The sequence below is a fragment of the Bactrocera tryoni genome, chromosome 1 (genome assembly GCF_016617805.1).
Source record: "Bactrocera tryoni isolate S06 chromosome 1, CSIRO_BtryS06_freeze2, whole genome shotgun sequence".
Taxonomy (NCBI): Eukaryota; Metazoa; Arthropoda; class Insecta; order Diptera; family Tephritidae; genus Bactrocera; species Bactrocera tryoni.
In genome coordinates this window covers 75,389,033-75,407,407 of record NC_052499.1, presented here as the reverse complement: position 1 = coordinate 75,407,407, position 18,375 = coordinate 75,389,033, and the positions used below count along the sequence as shown (strand labels likewise).

The window sequence follows — 18,375 nt, the reverse complement described above, 5'->3', positions numbered from 1 at the left end:
AACAAATGTCATCAAAATCCCTATAATATCAACCTTCTTTATTATTTATGTTCTCTGTAATAAAGGTTGTGTTCTCATAGATTGCCATGACAATAACATAGCTTAGGTCATACATGATGCTACTAAGATTTTATTCGATTGAGACCAAACTAAAATGTCTGGAAGAAAAACAGTACTGTTCGGCAGTTTTCTTAGACATTCAACAAGCTTTTGATAGGGTTTGACACAATGGGTTGTTATTTAAAATAAAAGTGAAACTACCAGCTGCACTCTACCTATTTTTTAGGTCATACCTAGAATGCAACTATTTTTACATTTAGATACAACTGCACGTAGTAGAATCCTGGCTACGAAATTGGAATGATAAATGAAACAAAATGAAAATGAAACAAATCGTGAAAATATTAGATTGCCCCAGCGTCTATCTCAATTATCCCAAAATGCATTAGCGCTAAGTACCTCAAGTTGCACTCATACAGAAGACTAACATGGCAGCAAAATATAAAAATCAAACGAGATTTGCTTAAAATCAAGACGAAAAAAATGTACTGGTTAATGGATCCCAAACCAAAGATTCCCAATGGAAAGCAGTTTAAAACCGATGTGGGCATATGGAATTCAAATCTGGGGTACTGCAAGTAAATCGAACGAAGAACCAATTTAAAGATATCAGTCAAAAACACTCTGGTTTATCCAAACGCTCCGTGGTACCTCAAAAATATTAACTTACACAAAGGCATTGAAATAAACATGGTGAAGTGCGAGATCAAGAAACTTACTTGTAGTTCAAGATATCTTAATCGCCTAAGCTGCCATCCCAATATACACGTTATTAACCTACTGGACAACAGTGAAGAGACTCGCCGACTGTAAAGGCTACATCCCTTAGACTTGCCAATTAGATCTTAGGTTTAACTGAATTAATTAAGTAGTAAAGTATATATGTATAATGCTAATTTAAGTAAATGGTGATATACTTGTACATACATATATTACAAATCTTATACATCAAATGCTTTCATGTGTTTAATGGACAAATTGATAATGGTTGTCAAAAAAGTCTTGCGGTATTTTCGCTAGTAGGCGCTGAAAGCGCGTAGTTCTAGTTTTATTCGTCGCATCGGCTCATGCTATACCTTTTTGGAAAGCTCATTTCACGCGCTAACACGTGTTTGATTGATTGTCGTTTATTTTAAGTTGTTCGTGAGTTATAGCGTCGCAAACATGGAGCAAAATAAAGAGAAAATACGGCATATTTTACAGTGCTACTACGATAAAGGCAAAAATGCATCTCAAGCCGCCAATAAAATTTGTGCAGTTTATGGACCCGATACAGTTTCCATTTCCACCGCACAACGATGGTTTCAACGCTTTCGTTCTGGTGTAGAGGTGGTCGAAGATGCGCCACGCTCCGGAAGGCCTGTCGTCGAAAATTGCAATAAAATCGCTGAATTGGTCGAAAGAGACCGGCATAGTAGCAGCCGTAGCATCGGTCAAGAGCTGGGCATGAGTCATCAAAAATTCATTTCAATTTCAATAAAAAAAAAAATTCAATAAAAATACCGCAAGACTTTTTGACAACTCATTATTTTAGCATCAATGCCAATCTTGAGTTTATTGTCACACGATAGATTGTAAATAATGTGAAAAATTTTAGAATTAAGCGCAATAGAATTATCGAATGAAGTAGAAACATATTATATCCTCAGCAAAATGTTAAAGTATATTAAGGCTATTTAGTTAAATGAGTAAACTAATTTCTAATAAAACTACGGTTTTATCTTTAGTTACACTATATTTTATTGTAATTTACAGGTTATAATTTAAGACATTATAGAAGATAAATATATAGTACATACATTGAGTATTCGGCCATTGACTCATTTCTACAAAAAATATAAAAAAATTAATAAATAGTATAACTAAACTACTTTACGTAGACAATTTGGAAAGACATAAAAACTGATTTTCAAATTTCAAATTTCAATTTTTTAACATTCTTTCAAGATATTTAATATTTTCATTTTTTTTATAATTTTCCGACTTAATTACTACGATTATTACCATTATGAAGATATATGCAATAGTTCTTTTATAATGGATGACGATATTATTGATACCCATTGCGATCCAAAGAAACCGCGTGAAGTATCCTTTGACGACATCACAACGGCTGATTTGCTTTTGATGGACGAAGTGACTAAGACGCCGTGTACGGTAAGGTTTAGAGATTATTCTTATAATTGTAGAGTAAACATTTTCATGTAATCAATTTTTTAGCGTGCAGTGAAATGTATTGAATACAATATGGAGGTTTTTTTCAAGAAAGAATTCATGCAGCCGACGGGCAGGTGAGTAAAATGAGGCTACAATTGTGGCAATACATGACAAGGTTTCATTTCGATAAAGAGAAAAAATCTTAAAATAAAATTATTCTGTAGAACGATGTGTACCAACATATTCAGCGTCAATGCCATTCGTTGTAGAAAATGTAAAGGTCGTACTCCGTTTTGATAGTTGCTCAGTGCTGTAGTGGCTATCCCAAAACTTAGTTCTCACTCAACTTAACCTAACAAACTAATATTATCTTCATCATAGTTTCAAAGTACGAGGAGCACGTTATGCCTTACTGCTACTCTCCGATAAACAGAAGCAAATTGGTGTTATATCTGCATCAACGGGAAATCACGCTTTGGTAATATGATAATTATTTAAACTAACCTATCGAGGTTACGCTATAACATCTCCTCTTCACAGGCCTTAAGTTATCAAGGCAATCTGCTCAAAATTCCCATTACAGTTGTGGTGCCTACTTGCACCGCCACGACGACAATTGAAAAATGCCGGTCTTACAATGCGCATGTTATCACCGAGGGTCGCGACATTTCAGAGTCCCGAGTAGTTGCTTTGGTTTTATCAAAAGACAGACAATTGGAATATATCGATAGCTATGATCATCCACATATTATTGCCGGTAACGGTACGATTGGCTTTGAAATACTAAGGCAAGTACCGAAAATCGACGCTATCGTGGTGCCAGTTGGTGGTGGTGGACTTATAGCGGGTATTGCCACAACCGTTAAGACGGTATCACCGCAGACACAAATTATTGTGAGTACTTGAACTGCAAGTCTTCAGTGGTAACTAAACATTTACTTTACAGGGTGTAGAGTTGGAAAAGTGCCCGAGTTTCCAACGAGCCATGGAGAATGAGATGCCTACTTATACGCCACCAAATAAGTCGCTGGCTGAAAGTTTGCTGGTGCCCAAGGTGGGCTGTAATGCCTTTTCCATGGTTGCCGTTTTGATTGACAAGTTGGTGTTGGTGCGTGACCCTTGGGTGGCGTTGGCAATGCTGCGGCTAGTTGTGGAAGAGGAGTGCGTAGTCGAGGGTGCTGGTGCTGTAGGTTTGGCGGCAATACTGGCGGGTCATTTGAACGAATTGCATTTAAAGAGGTATAGAAGGGTTGCGGGATGAAAGAGAGAATTTTATATGATTTAGTTTATACTTTAATATTTTTGCTCGCAGAGTTGTGGTTCTACTTACTGGTTGTAATACTTATGCGTCGGCTTACGGACGTGCTCTAGAGTGCGGTATGTCGGCCGAACGACGTTTATTGCCCGACGATACTGAGCATAATGCCTGTAGCGTATTTACACTTATCGAAAAACTAACCAAAGTTGGTCTAAATGTGAATGATACATTATCGGAATGTGTGTGGTTGCCATTAGCTTATAATTTGGAACTTGGTAAGTGCTAAGAGAAAAAAAACGTTGTGAGCATATATTTCATGTTTTTTGAAAGTCATATCTTGGTCCATAAAAAAATTTGAAAGATTTGGATTCTAAGTCTTCGAGCTTCGTACTAAGTTTTCACTTACAATCTGTACTTTCTAGAACAACGTTCCAAGACTGCGCTTCAACAACTCACCTTAACCGAGATGAAAAAATTATCAAACGACAACGAAGAAAACGAATTGAAACCAACCACAGCAGCACGAAGTAAGAACGGAGCCGCAAGAAGTCCAAAGGAAGCCGCAAAAGGTTCAAAAGAAGCAGTAGAAACGGAATACAAGGAGACAAGCGGAGAGGCGCAAGGAGTGGTCGTCAAAGAAACGCCAGTCGAAGAAACTCAAGAAAAGCTTCCAAAACCTGTGCAAGTTCCATTGAAATCCAGAAAGCCTTCAATAACAAACAGAAAACTCATTTTTAGAAAACAAGGCAGATAAAGATTTGCCGGGTTTTCACTTTTTTGAATGCTTAAAGTTCGGAAAACGAAAGACGAGACTTTAAGTGACCAAAACAAATATGTAATTCATAAAATTTCATTTCATCTCATTTATAAAACGTTTTCAAAAATTGTTAAACTAAAAAGAAAAAATATTTCAATAAATCATGCTTCATCTTCATCCTCAGTATTTGTTTCAGGCGAAAGTTCATCGTCATATTCATCCAAATGTTCTTCGTCCACCTTCTTTACTTTCTTAATTAAACTCAAACGATAGGCTTCCTCCTCTTCTGGTGTTGGATCGGTTGTCTCGATGAAGTCTTCCTCCCCATGCGGATATTCCTCCAAAACAGGTGGCAGATGTTTCAATACCATATTACGCGCGACATACTTATGACCCCAACCCACATATATTGACTCACACAACTTTTCAAAGGTGAAGGTGTAAGCACCCGGCCAGACATTGGATTGGAGGATGAGTATACGTTCATTTCGATTCGTATACTTACTGGTGAAACGTGTCACCCATGGCATAGTGAATTGATCACTGAGATCATTAGAGCAGGGGTGCAGTATGGGCGGTCCTTCTTCGGGTACGGAAAGCTCTTCACCTTCCATGTCTTCCTCTTCCTCCTCTTCTTCCTGGTCCAAATCGTCTTCCTCTTCGCCCATTTCTTCCATACGCAATAGTTTCCGCAGACGTTCTAATTCTTTTTCACGAGTTTTATGTGCTTTCAGTTCATCATACCAGAGCACACGCCCCTGACGCAATAGATTTGGCCTTACATGTAACCACTTGTGAAGGTTTGTGAGTGACTCTAAGGATTCTGGTACATATTTTTCGTTCTTTAATAGCATTATGTCATTATCTGCTGAGTTCGAAATTTAAAATAATTTGCATACTAACTTTGCTTAACCGCAATGCTTACCAATAATATCCTCCTCGTCTTCGCCTAGAAGAGATGGTTCCTCTTCCTCCTCCTCTTCATCATCTTCGATACCATCGAAAAGACGTCTCTCTTTCTTGGTTATTGTTCTATAGTAGCCATGGGGTGCAATGTAGGTACCAGCTGTTATTCGAGCTATGAGCGCGCGTAGATAATGTTTCTCTTTCCCTGGAAAGCAGGGATACGATTGAATTTCAGCTTCAAGATCGCCCGTGAGGAATTTCTTTATCTCCCGTGATACTTTAATTTGAGACGGTGTTACCATTGGCAGTTCCATCCAATCATCCGAGACTGAGTTCACTACAAAATATGAAAATCGATTTGCACCGGTACCGACAGTTTCTGGCGGTATATTGAAAACTTCTTTAGACTCAGCCAGTGGTATGGGTGCAGCCGCCGGTACCATTTTCTCAATTTCTTCAATTGGATGATCATCCCAACCTAATTTTCCGGGCGTTAATTCGGGTCCAACAAATGTAGGCAGCGGTTTTGTGCCCGACACTAATCGCGACAGCATATCCTTATGTTTTTCTTGTAATTCTTCCGTCATTTGATCGACGCGCGATAGCACTTCTTCATGGGATAATGAAGCTTCTACAATGTAATACGACGCTTTGAGACCATTTATCATACCCCAAAAGCGACATTGCATTATAGAAGGATGTGTCTGCAAACGATCCATGGCACAAGCGAGTTGGAAAATATCATCGGAATTGATACCAAAACCACATTGATTCCAGAAGAATTGCAAATGCTGCACACGTTCGTTAAAGGTTATGAAGCGACTCAAATCCAATATGTCGAGCTTCAAACCTTCTAAAATAGCAGATTTGGACTCCTCGACAGTGGCCATTTCATCAGCGACCTGCAGCTCGTTCGGTTCGGGTACAGGTAACTGAAATAAAGAAACTATAACTTAAAACTTGTTGCGTAAATTGGTTTGGATAATAATGTATGTCTCCCTTCAGTATACAATCTAATTAAACTATTTGTTAAGTGTGTATTTTTACCTTCATAGACAAAAGAAATTTTTTCGCCACACGATAAATACGCGATTCTTCGAAGACTCCGTCCGGTGGAAATCGTTCTGGTAAATGCAACTTTTGTTCACGCACATTGCGACTAAATTCCTCGAAGAAATCTATTACGTTGGGTGGACGTTCGTCAATAACTCGCTTGATAATGTCGGCTAAGTGGTCAAATCTATAAAAAAAATAGGTGTGTTCATAAATTCTTAGAGATTAAAAGACGATCACTTACAAATTATCACCACTAATGGTGCTATATTGTTGCATAATGGCTTTGGCCACATTCAACTCATATCCAATATTGGGCGGCTCTTTGCGAGTGTGATCGCGCTTGTGACATTCGGAACCGAAATATTGACTCAGCATTGTGTTAGTGGATGAAGAAGATGAGGTCGAGACCATGTTCGCGCATGGATCGTCTGATTCCTCCGATTTCTCCGGCTTCTCAATGTGTTCAGCTTTTCTTCTCGATTCAGGATCACCACAGGGAAAATCAATCTTAGAACTCGAGGTTGTATCGAACGTAAAGCCGTCACAAGATTGCTTCTCTCCGAACTCCATTGGTATGATTTAATTTTTCTTTAAGTCGTCTAAAGTAATAGAAATCTCTTTTAAAGCGGTATGAGGTGCGGTTATTTTATGAAAAATGAAAAAATGAATAACTCTAAATGACGGAAAAAATACTTTTGAAAATATTTGAAGTTTTGTAAAATTTTCTCTCCCTCTTGAAGGTGTCTTCCTTCGGATAACTTAATTGTTTTTAAGTTTAGGTGAAATAATTCCATTTGCAGTGTTAGTTACAGTTATAAAACTTTGTTTAATGCAATTTCTTAATAAAGTATGAGTTGGTGATGGTTTATAGATATTTTCAGTATTAACCGGTAGAAGACCGGTAAAAGCTGGCAATGTGTTTTTAAATTAATAGTTACTTGAGAAATTATTTACTATTCACAGCTCTGTAACCACCCTAGAAACGGTCTGTCTATCTCTGAAAAATAATTTCTTAATTTTTAACATGATCCATTTGTTCGGAAACAGAACAGGGTCAATTCTTACACAACACCTATTATATTATTCTTAAATAAGGCCTAATGTTTAAGTCCATGCCTCGCTATTATGCCATTTTTATGCTAATATTTCTGCATCATTTATTTCTAAAGTGTCCACTAATATTAGGAGTCCGTTTGCCACTCTGATTGAGGTATCTCCAAAATATGCCTTCTGAACGCATCAAAAGCCTCTTCAGGCGTTTACCTCTTAGTTTATTTTTTACATACGGGATTAAAAAGAAGTCATTGGGGACCAGTTAAGACTGGATGACTTAACAAATTGGTGTTCTGAGTGCTCAAAAATGCAGTTGTTACAGTCGATATGTGAGAGCTCGCATCTTCGCGGTGAAGAGTGATCCGTCTTCGGCGGAATAACAATTGATCATGAACGACCTTCTCGAAATTCGTCTTGAAGTGATCTGAGTTCAACGAAGTTGTAAAAATTAATCGCATGAAAATGTTCTTGATTTCATTTCATTTTTTGGTCGAGAAGAATATTTCAAGTTACTGTAAACAACACAAATGGCTGTCGTATGTCAAAACGTTAAACTTTCTTTCATAATTTTCTGTCACTGACAGATCCTCATCCGGATACATTCGACTTTCATACTATTGCGCACGACTAATGGGCTAATGGGATATTTCTTTGAAGTTTTGCTTTTGCATGTTGAAATCACTCAGAGTAAAAGGGTTTATTGCTATACGAAAGTTTGACGTATTGCTGGTACCTCTAACCACAATACATTTTATCTCTTGTAATAGATAAAATATCTTATCTTTTGTCTTTGCATATTAAAAATAATTAGAACATTTAAGAAAAACAGTGTGTTAATATTGCTGACTGAATAAGTTATCAGCACAATCATATGATCGTAAAAATTCGAGTGCTTTCACCCATCACAGCGCAGACAATTTCCTCCCTCCTGCGGACGAAATTCTCGGCGAAAGTTCTTGTTTGTATGCCAGGCATAATAACATGACACACAATCAGAAAGGCTGGGCTTCATTTATTATTTACAATTTTCCGTGTGCTGTGAGAATCTTTTGTATTATATGATTTTGACAAGCTTTGAACTTTGAATAGCGCTGAATACTTGTAAAAAACAAAATAATAATAAAAGCTATAATATTAAAAGGAACATCTTCTAAAGCAAGTGAACAATATTCTGCTAAATACTTTGCTATAAAAATAGGCTCCAAAGGCATAAGACAACATTATTTTTTTTCAGAATATAAATACGAGGTGTTCAAAATATAATTAGAATTTTCTTTATTTGAAAAAAAAAATGTTAATCATTCGTCTACATTAATGTTCAAAATAGTGTTCATACGATATTATTCACTTATGATAGCGTTTCTTCGTCGAAACACTATTCAAACTTGATTTTGGGAGAGCCTTTAGCTTTTCTTTACCAAGTTTTACCTTATCTTTACTTATTGGAAATAGGAAAAAGTCATTCTGAGCTATATCTCGCATATGTATATGAAGACTCTGTGAGATTTTAACAAACGAAAATCGCCACGCTTATAACGGCTTTTTCAATAGGAACGTTACAAGAGTAGACCAACAGGGACAGCAAATGGAAAGATATACGATCCAACAACGAAATTATTAAAATTTACTACCGAAATTCGGAGTCAGTGGCCTCAACTTTAAGAGCGCTACGTTCAATTTATGTTCGTCATAATCGTCCTGTCAGATCAACAATTAAGTGCATAGTGGAAAAATTTTAATCTACAGACACAGTACAAAACGTTCCGGGTTTTCATCGAAAAATCATCTTCAGCGATGAGGCTCATTTCTGGCTGAATGGTTTCGTCAATAAGCAAAATATGCGTTATTGGTCAGGCAGCAATCCACACGTACTCCATGAGTCACCATTGCATCCCGAAAAAATTACGGTTTGGTGCGGTTTATGGGCCGGCGGCGTCATTGGGCCGTACTTCTTCCGTGATGATCAAGACCGGCACGTTACTGTGAATGGGAATCGCTACCGCTCAATGATAACCGAATATTTTTGGCCCGAATTGGATGATATGGACTTGGACGTTGTGTGGTTCAAACAGGACGGCACCACAAAGCCACACAGCGAATGTGACAATCGGTTTATTGAAAATTGTGTATTGTAGGGAGTATAATATTCCCGGAAATGTTAAATTTTAAATTACCGTTATTTTTTTGAACACACCTCATATGCAATTTTTGTATATATCGTCACCTGAAATGCAAAATAACGTATCATCAAAAAATTCGAAATTGAGTGTCTTATGGATTACGATTCACTACTTCAAATTACATACATAATATTACATAAGTATGTCCAACATTTTCAGGTTCTGCCCTCAGATATAAAACAGTTTTAACCAATATTAAATTTTTTTTTCACTCACGTTCCATTTTATTTCGTTTTTCATTTCATGCCACGTGTAAAATTTCGAAAATGTTGTTACGTTATTTTGCATTTCAGGTGACGATATGTAAGTGTACTAAGTATGCCCATATTTCAAAAACAGTTTCTTATAAACGGACCACACTGTACATAAATTACTATTAACATTTCTCATATCAATAATGACCCCACAATCTGATCAATAAGATGCATTGTGTCTGTCAATTTGCATAAATTGAAAAAAGTAATTCACATGCAGTCTCTAATTAATTTTTCGGCTCTTATGTATGCACGATATTCGAAATAATATTCCGTGAAGTTGTGGGTGGTCCGGAGAAAGGTGTAAAGAAAAGTGTACGTGACTTATTTCGGGAGATTGACGTTGACTAGAAAAGTAGATAAAAGGAACATCGTTTCTTCGAAATTATTTATCTCTAAAAACGCTAATTTATTCTCTCATATTTTACTAGTATATACTGTGCTCTTTAGAAGTACTTATGTATATAATTTTTCAAGATCCACTCTGTGAAGCAATATTGTAGTATTATTTTTCAATAACGATATTTTTATTGTTGTTAAAGTTTTAATTATACTATTTTTATTACGTTTATAAAACTATAAACACGTTGTCCGACTTGGCACTCATTTTTATAATACTTTCTGTTTTGACTATATCTATGTCTGTTATTGGGATGTACAGACTTATTATCGAGCTTCAATTACATTTCTTCAAATAGTCGGTTATCATGGCAAGGGGTAATTTTGCCTATTTATATACCCATTGAGCCAGAAATGAACCTTATCGTTCAACAAAATTTGGTTCGAAAATGTTGGATCTTCTTGGAACCATAGAGCAAACTGATGTCGCTTGGGAAGGTCGGGCGGCTTCAGTTCTTGCACAAGCTGTATTTTGTACTCTTTCAATTTAAAATCTCAGCATAAAATGCGTCAAGTCATTCCATACGGCAGTCCGAGTTGCTGCGAACGGTGCCGAATCGACTCTTCATGGTCTTCGTGCACACTCTCAGTTACGCCTGCTATGTTTTCTTCACTGCGTGCTGGACGTGGTCTATTCGATCGAGTATTATCCAATAATGAATGCTGGTGCTCAAGATGGGTGGTAGTGTTGCGAATAGTACGTTCAGTAGGCCGATTATGCCGACCAAAAGATGAGCGAAGCGCGCGAAACACAGTCTTTACAAAACGTGAATTTCCATAATAAAGTTTAACGATTTGTAAAGGTTGCTCAAGCGTAAGTCTTTCAATGAAATGACAAACAATACTGAACAAAAGTAACATGACAGCTTGACACGACTCTTGTGTGGGTATTGAAAAAAGTACCTATACTTGAATCACCCGTTACTAAAATGTTGTGCAACAAATCTTCCTTTAACATTTCTCATAAGTTTCTACTTTCCTAGTGGGACTCAATATCATATAGATACGAATTTCTTATCACCGAAATCATAATAAAACACGCATATTAACGCAACATCAGCTGTGCAATGAGTTCAAATGCTTATGTATGTATGTATGTATTGATGTCAAACAATATTTTATTCTTGTTTTAATTTCTATTTGCATCTTGCTGCCTTAATCTATGGTTGTTTTTCTGTTTTTGTATATTTGTTTTGGATTTTCCTTCGTTCGACTGCTTGTCTCAGCGTTTAACTTGGAGCCAGTATCCCACTCAGCGTTAGCTGAAGCCTTACAGTATTATAGAAGCGGGCAAAGCGATCACTTCTTCGTAAATTCTAGCGCTGATAAAAATAAGTGTTAAATTCTAGTTTGTTTGTTGTGTTTTTTTTTACTCAAAATAACTGAAAATGCCAATTGTTCAAACTGGTGAGAAAAATGCATAATTCATTTGCTTTACGTAGTTTATTGCATTCTAATTACAATAAAGATGCTGTTTACAGCTCAAATTAATTATTTTACATACTTACATACATGTGTATGAATATTAGTAAGTGAAAAGTAGCTGGTCACATGACCGGCTATAGTATCATGTGTAAAATTTAATAATGAGAAAGGTCTCAGTGACATTTTGGTTTCTCATTTTTATTTACTGTATAATTTTTTTAAACGCTTGAGATGTATTTAAATTATTTTTTTACAAAAAAATAAATACCTTTGTATTTTAATAAAAGTTTTGGAAAAGTATGGTATAGCAAAATTGAGGTACATAGCTTGCAAAATAACATTTTTTTTCCAAGTTTAAATCCTTTTAGTGACTTCTTTGAAGTACTAATACCATTTGTTTATTCCTAACTGACAAAATAACCTATTAAATTCGGATTTTCCATATGTATTATCACTTTGGTTTTAAGTTTTCTTGCAAAATTTCCAAGTGCTATATTATTGCCCTATGGTGCGGTGTATGTTTTAACAAAACCTAAAGTAGTATTTCAAATAACATATTTTATATGCAAGTAATCCTTTAACGCCACCACTGATAAACCTCATGAATCTTATACAAAACAGTTCATTTGCGACAAAATATTTTTGGAGTATACACTGGTATGGAGATATTCCTGAAGATATTGTTAAGAGATATTGGTTTGAAACAATAATATTGAGTGAACAATGCCCACGATAGCTAGAGGGCATTGCTTTTGCTGACCCAATTCTTTCTAAAAAGTAATTAATTTAAATCATCATTCCGATGTTTAAAATTTAGCAGACGCTATTGGTTAAAGTTAAACTAAAACCCCGAGGTAGAAACCTCTGAGGGCGATCGTCAGTCAACCGGGCAACTTGAATTGGAATCGAAATTAGTCACCTCAATCAGAGTGCTGAAAGGCCGATAAATGAGGATCCGTTGTATCACACCTAATAGCTCTTGGCAATACAAAAAACCCGATCTTTTAACTGACCAAATGTGAACTTTGCATAGTGGATCTTAACCAGAACCTGGATATACTCATGTGTATATGCGTACCTTACCTAGGTGTGTGTCAAAGCTTTTTTAAGCCGATTCTAATAACTAATATCGTCCTACTTCCAGTTGTATACTCCAACAAAATATACCAGAAATCTACGACCTTGTATTCCACAACACATTTTACCTTTTGCTTTAAACGGGTGAGAGCGTTTTCGCTAATTAAAAATAGGGATTTATTCACAGTAACAGGACTTAGTTGGTTTATAAAAAAAAATTAATGAACCAGCGTTACAATTCCTTAAAAACTTTCAAAATAGGCTGCGTCGTCTTGTCGGACCCGATTGAGCCTTCGTTTGAGTCTTTTGAAGACTTCCACCATAAAACTTGGCGTATACGGTTCGTCCAGGAGGAACAAATTCATGGTGGACGATGCCTTTGATGTGTAGGAGACGTGAGTAGACGCCGCCGTGTGCCACTCGGAAGATTGCTTCTTTGTCTCGGGATCATACTCAAAGATTCATGACCATTTGATCATATCAAACGTCTCTGTCGCAGATTTACTGAGTTTCACACAGAATTTAGTCGCGTACCTTTGCTCTAACGAACGCTGCATTTTCGACTTGCACTCACAGAAACATATCGCTCGAAAATGTTTGTCCTGACTGTCCATGTATTCGGAGACAACTAACCAGCCGCTCGTTCGTTAGCTAGGAACGACCTCTACCGTATCCAGTTGGCGCGCGCACGCTCCGAAGTACAGTCGCGGCGGCAGAAAACCAGTTCTATTACTTTCCGGACAAACCCTGTATACATAAGAACTCTGTGGTCCTAAGCAGTGTGATGTTGAGAGTAATAAGTTAGTTAGATTAAGATATATCTACTGTAGCTTACATTATTGTTTCCGCGAGTCCGAAAGTCTTGCCTACATAGTTTCCACTTTTGAAATCCCCAGGTAGCTTTGGTATCATAATTTTTTTGAGGTTGTGACGGTTAAACCCTTAACGTTTCTCTCCTTAATCCAAAGAGCAAATTAAGAAAATATACCGCAGATCGGTAAATAGAGAATGTTAGAGTTTCTCATAAAATCCCATAGCGTACCATCATTCCATACAACTTAGCGCCATTTCATCATCTCTGCACCCACCTTAATTAAACATGCCATTATGACATTGTAAACTTAGCTAAACACTTGTTGTCTTACAGTTCTCGGACCCATCGATCCCAATCTACTTGGCCGTACACTCACCCATGAGCATCTTGCATTGGATTTTGAAGGTTTCTATTGTGAACCACCAGAGGAGTTCAAGCCATATCTGAAGCAGAAAATTAGCCTGGAAACTGTAGGCTACGTTCGTCAGTATCCCTATTCATCGCACGAAAATATCCACTTCCATGACGAGGAGGCACACGAGGCGGTCAGGAAAGACATACAACTGTATAAGAAGTACGGCGGTGGTTCAATTGTGGAAAATAGTTCGCATGGATTGAAACGCAACCTCGAACTTATGGTGGATGTGGCGAAGAGCACAGGTGTGCATGTTATCGCCGGCACCGGACACTATGTGCACAATCTGCAGGAAAAGGATCACTTGGGCATGACTGTGGAGCAATTGACCGATTTGTATTCGAGAGAAATCATTACTGGTGTTGAAGTGGAGGGTGTGGGCATGGTCAAGTGTGGTTACATTGGTGAAGTAGGCAGTGTTTATCCACTGCATGGTGAGTGAGAGTGCTGAGAGAGAGACATCAAATAATAATATTATTACATACAAGTATAAATGTTTTTCGTGCGCAGATTTTGAGAAACGTGCCATACGCGCCACCGGCGAAATACAGGAAGTGCTCGGCTGTGGTGTTTCCTTCCATCCTGGTCGTGATGCAGAGGCGCCTTTCGAAATAATGCGTCTCTATTTGGAGGCCGGCGGTCGTGCTGACAAAGCCATCATGTCGCATGTGGATCGTGAGTTGGCAGTAAATTTATGGTTATTGATTAGGTTAAATTGCTTTTTTACTGTTAGGCACCCTCTTGGACATCGATCAAGTGCTGGAATTCGCCAAGCTCGGCAGCTATATTCAATACGATCTCTTCGGTATTGAGTGCTCATTCTATCAGCTGAATTCCACTGTTGACATGCCATCGGATGGCCAGCGCCTATCGAATGTGCTGAAATTGCTGGAAGAGGGTTTGGTGAATCGAGTTTTATTGTCACATGATATACACACGAAACATCGTTTGGTAAGTTTTATGAATTTTCAAAGTAAGTCATATTACTAATATAATATTTATTCAATATCAGACTTCTTATGGCGGCCATGGCTATCACCACGTTTATATGAATATTCTGCCACGCATGTTCGCCAGAGGCGTTTCAGTTGAGGATGTTGAACAGATAACCGTTACAAACCCAGCCAATTGGTTGCAATTTAATATTTAAATTGTAGAAAGCTTGAAAAAGTATATCAAAAATGCTTTGCCTCGTAATGTACTTCTTGAATTTTTAATTTATTTTATTTTATTGTCATAAAATTATGTTTATTGCCGTTTAATTAAAGTTGTTATATAATAACATATGCAAAAGCATAGAATTTTGTAAAGTTTCTTAAGAGAGTGTTGATAATAAATTTGACTTTATTTTAAATAAATTCGTAAATGGGAATTGAGAATCCTAAACATATGCACAAATTTTCTTGTTGCTGTTGGAAACGTTAGAAATTTTAATATCGAATATAGGGTTCTTTTTTCGTTTAGTGGCAAATTTACCACGGTAATGTATACATTGTGTCCAAAAAGCATCCGGAAAATCTATTTAAATCCCCCGGGTAAATGATCTTTTAACAAAGTCTAGTTTGTAGGACTGTCCTTAATAACTATGTAAAATATGAGCGCGGTCTTTCAACCAGTTTGTTTACAGCAGCTGTTAAGTCGGTACACCTCCGTAGTGCGTTTTTTTACAATGGATAAAAATATCGTACAAAGAGTTTTTCTCAAATTTTAAATTTCTGATCAAATTTCGTGTGCGGAACCATTGCGAATGTTGGAGAAGGCGTATGGTGATTCAGTTATATCCAAAACACAAGCCTATGAAGTGGCACAAAGCATTAAAAGGCGGTCGAGAGATCGCTGAAGGATGACCTTCAACCTCTTCAGCTGATCAAAATATTAAAACAGTGAAAGTGAAAATTGTTTCTTTGAAAGCGAAAGAATGAATATTGATGAATTATTAAATATTTCGCGTTTTATTCCGGGCCCTTTTTTGTCACAATGTGCCTTTAGACTCAATAGAAGTTTCCTAGATACGAGTACTTAACTTATACTCAAAGTCCCGTACAACTTTAAAAAATTATTCAACTAGGGTACTCACAACTTGTAATAAAGCATCGTAAAATCACAAATTTTTACATTGGTAAAAAAAAACTTATAACTTTATGAGACTATATGAAACCCCTTAACAAAAATTAAAACTGCAGACAATGATAGATATATATGTGCATAAAATGTTAAGCTCACTAAAAAAATTTTTGATAGCTAGATTCGTACAATCCACTATACAAGTCTATTATCTGTGTCCCCTGATATTCATATTACTTTCTTGAGAGACCTAAGAAACTCGAAATTTAAACTTTATTGGAATAATTTACAGAGAAACTTTTTACAAAGATAAATATCTTTTGAAAGAACACTACGTTGATTAATTTTATCTTCTCTATTATTAATAAGGATATACAACTGTACCATGGAGGGTTTAGTAGTTTCAAAGGTTAATCAAAAAGCTGTTTGAAATCAGCCAATTCTATAAAAATTTTCCACATATTTAGAAAACTTCATGTTAAGGGAGCCTTAACTATCATTAGTTAATACAAAGTATTGTAGGATAAATGTATCTTATTTTGAAACTTCAATTCAATATCATTATAATTATGAATGACGACATTCAGCAAAATTGCCATATTTGTGGAACAGAAAACCCATTCGAAATCTATGAAATGCAATACTAAAAAGTGCTTTTTTGGACTAACGCATGCGCCCAACCCATTATTAAGGGGCTATACCAGTGTGACACTTTCAAAAAAAAAAAATTTTTTTTTTTGCTTTTTTCGATAGCTCATATATTCAAAAATATCCTGTGAAATCGGCGAGGTCGTATTTTAAATAGTTTTTGAATGGCAGCGTTCTAAATAGCGACCGCTCAGAGGTGCAAACATATATAAGTGAAACTTTAAACGCGTTTTTCTCGAAACGACATTTTTCAAATTTGCTGACATTATAACTCAACGAGAAATTAACCGATCGACTTCAAATTAAAACTGGATATAGTTGAATACATTTGCTATACAATAGACTACGATCTTTTTGATTGGCTGAAAATTGTCAATTTGGCATTAAAAAAACGACAATTTTTTTGAAAAAAACGATTTTTTTCAAAATGGCGCCATTTTCTTAATTTTTGATATTTTTCAAAAGATCGTAGTCCATTGTATAGAAAATATATTTAAGTTTAATAAACATTTTGAATTTTTTTGTTTCAGCTACTCAATCGACCGGAATCATGCCAGCAGTTGAGGCACTTTTTTTTTGGCACTTCCGCAGACAGCACATTACTCCGTTATTTTTCAATATTTTTGTAAAATTTTTTTTTTAATATAGCTAAAAATATACTTTATTACGTCCATAGAACGTCGAAACATTCAATCTAGTACTTTCTTTTAAAAAAAATTCACGAAAATCGCCTCATTTTTCATGCGTCACACTGGTATAGCCCCTTAAGTCATATTTTTCAAACAAAACAAAATAGACAATGAATATCAATCGTTGTATCACTATGTCGACTCGTAAGTACGTATGTGAAATAATTTCATTTCAAGAGGACGTTGTGCAATGAAAATTCCCTGAGCATCAAAAAGTGGTAATGCTGAGTGGATACAAAATCTACAGATTTGAGTCCTCATAACCTCCTTTTGTATTTTTATAGAGATCCTTGGATCACTGGCGAGCTTTACGCAAATATTCGTGCAGAAAAAGAACATGTTGAAGTAGTTCATAGAGGACTTCAAGGTTCAAGAGGTTATATCCATTTGTGAATTTCTAAAAGTTGTTTTTTTCTTTCTACATACACATCGAATGTAGTACATACATATATTTGAAAACGTTCTCCGAATATTTGAGGTTTTTAACTTAGTGTAGCTTCAGCTCAGCTTCAAAAACTTTAATGTGTTTTTATTTAAACGCTGTTTTCAGAGTCGGTGAGGAAAATTTTTCCAAAACAGCAGGACAGATCGATTTGAAATCTTTAAATGACCTTGTTCTATTTATTGGTCAGGTAATGATTGAAAGAAAAAGATTTTTGATAACATATTAATAATAATTTTGATAATGATTTTGAATAATATATTTTGTCAAATATAAAAATTTTTATTAGTCCTTCGTTCATTACTTTTTATTTCAAACAATAACAAACAAACAAAAGTTATAAAATTTGGCGAAATAATAAGCAAAATAAAATCAACACTATTATATAGTTGTTTTTGTGTCTCCTGATATTCATAACTCTGGCTTTTGCTCTAAATATTTAATTATTACGGTTTCAATTATTTAAATTTCGTTTATTTATTTATAATTTGCAGTTCATATACACTTTTGCAGTTTAAAGAGTATGCTTAAAAGTAATTAAAATATATACGGTATATGCGATAAAAATTAACTTAAAGATACGAGTAACAACATTTTGTGGGAAAACTGCGCTGCAATTGATTATAAATATATATATGCAGAGATTTGATACAAGCAAATGCAAACGAAAAATTATACATACATATACACATATAATATTTTTAAAATAAAAACTAAAAAA

At 35.8% G+C, this 18,375-nt stretch overlaps 3 protein-coding genes across 3 annotated transcripts; 2 read left to right on the top strand and 1 right to left on the bottom strand.

The window, feature by feature from the left end:
• The first annotated feature begins 2,097 nt into the window (after positions 1-2,097).
• On the top strand, positions 2,098-4,229 carry LOC120776479 (L-threonine dehydratase catabolic TdcB-like). The gene is made up of 7 exons (XM_040107196.1): positions 2,098-2,217; positions 2,281-2,351; positions 2,599-2,695; positions 2,758-3,111; positions 3,164-3,456; positions 3,530-3,750; positions 3,898-4,229. Exons 1-7 carry the CDS (start codon positions 2,098-2,100, stop codon positions 4,227-4,229), a joined length of 1,488 nt encoding a protein of 495 aa, XP_039963130.1.
• Positions 4,230-4,393: 164 nt separating this feature from the next.
• On the bottom strand, positions 4,394-6,777 carry LOC120776403 (radial spoke head protein 4 homolog A). The gene is made up of 4 exons (XM_040107071.1): positions 6,436-6,777; positions 6,186-6,378; positions 5,158-6,070; positions 4,394-5,097 (listed from the first exon to the last, which is right to left on the bottom strand). Exons 1-4 carry the CDS (start codon positions 6,762-6,764, stop codon positions 4,394-4,396), a joined length of 2,139 nt encoding a protein of 712 aa, XP_039963005.1. The 5' UTR covers positions 6,765-6,777.
• Positions 6,778-11,349: 4,572 nt separating this feature from the next.
• Positions 11,350-15,105, top strand: LOC120782769 (phosphotriesterase-related protein-like). The gene is made up of 5 exons (XM_040115234.1): positions 11,350-11,487; positions 13,730-14,245; positions 14,322-14,486; positions 14,545-14,762; positions 14,824-15,105. Exons 1-5 carry the CDS (start codon positions 11,469-11,471, stop codon positions 14,959-14,961), a joined length of 1,056 nt encoding a protein of 351 aa, XP_039971168.1. The 5' UTR covers positions 11,350-11,468; the 3' UTR covers positions 14,962-15,105.
• Positions 15,106-18,375: the final 3,270 nt, after the last annotated feature.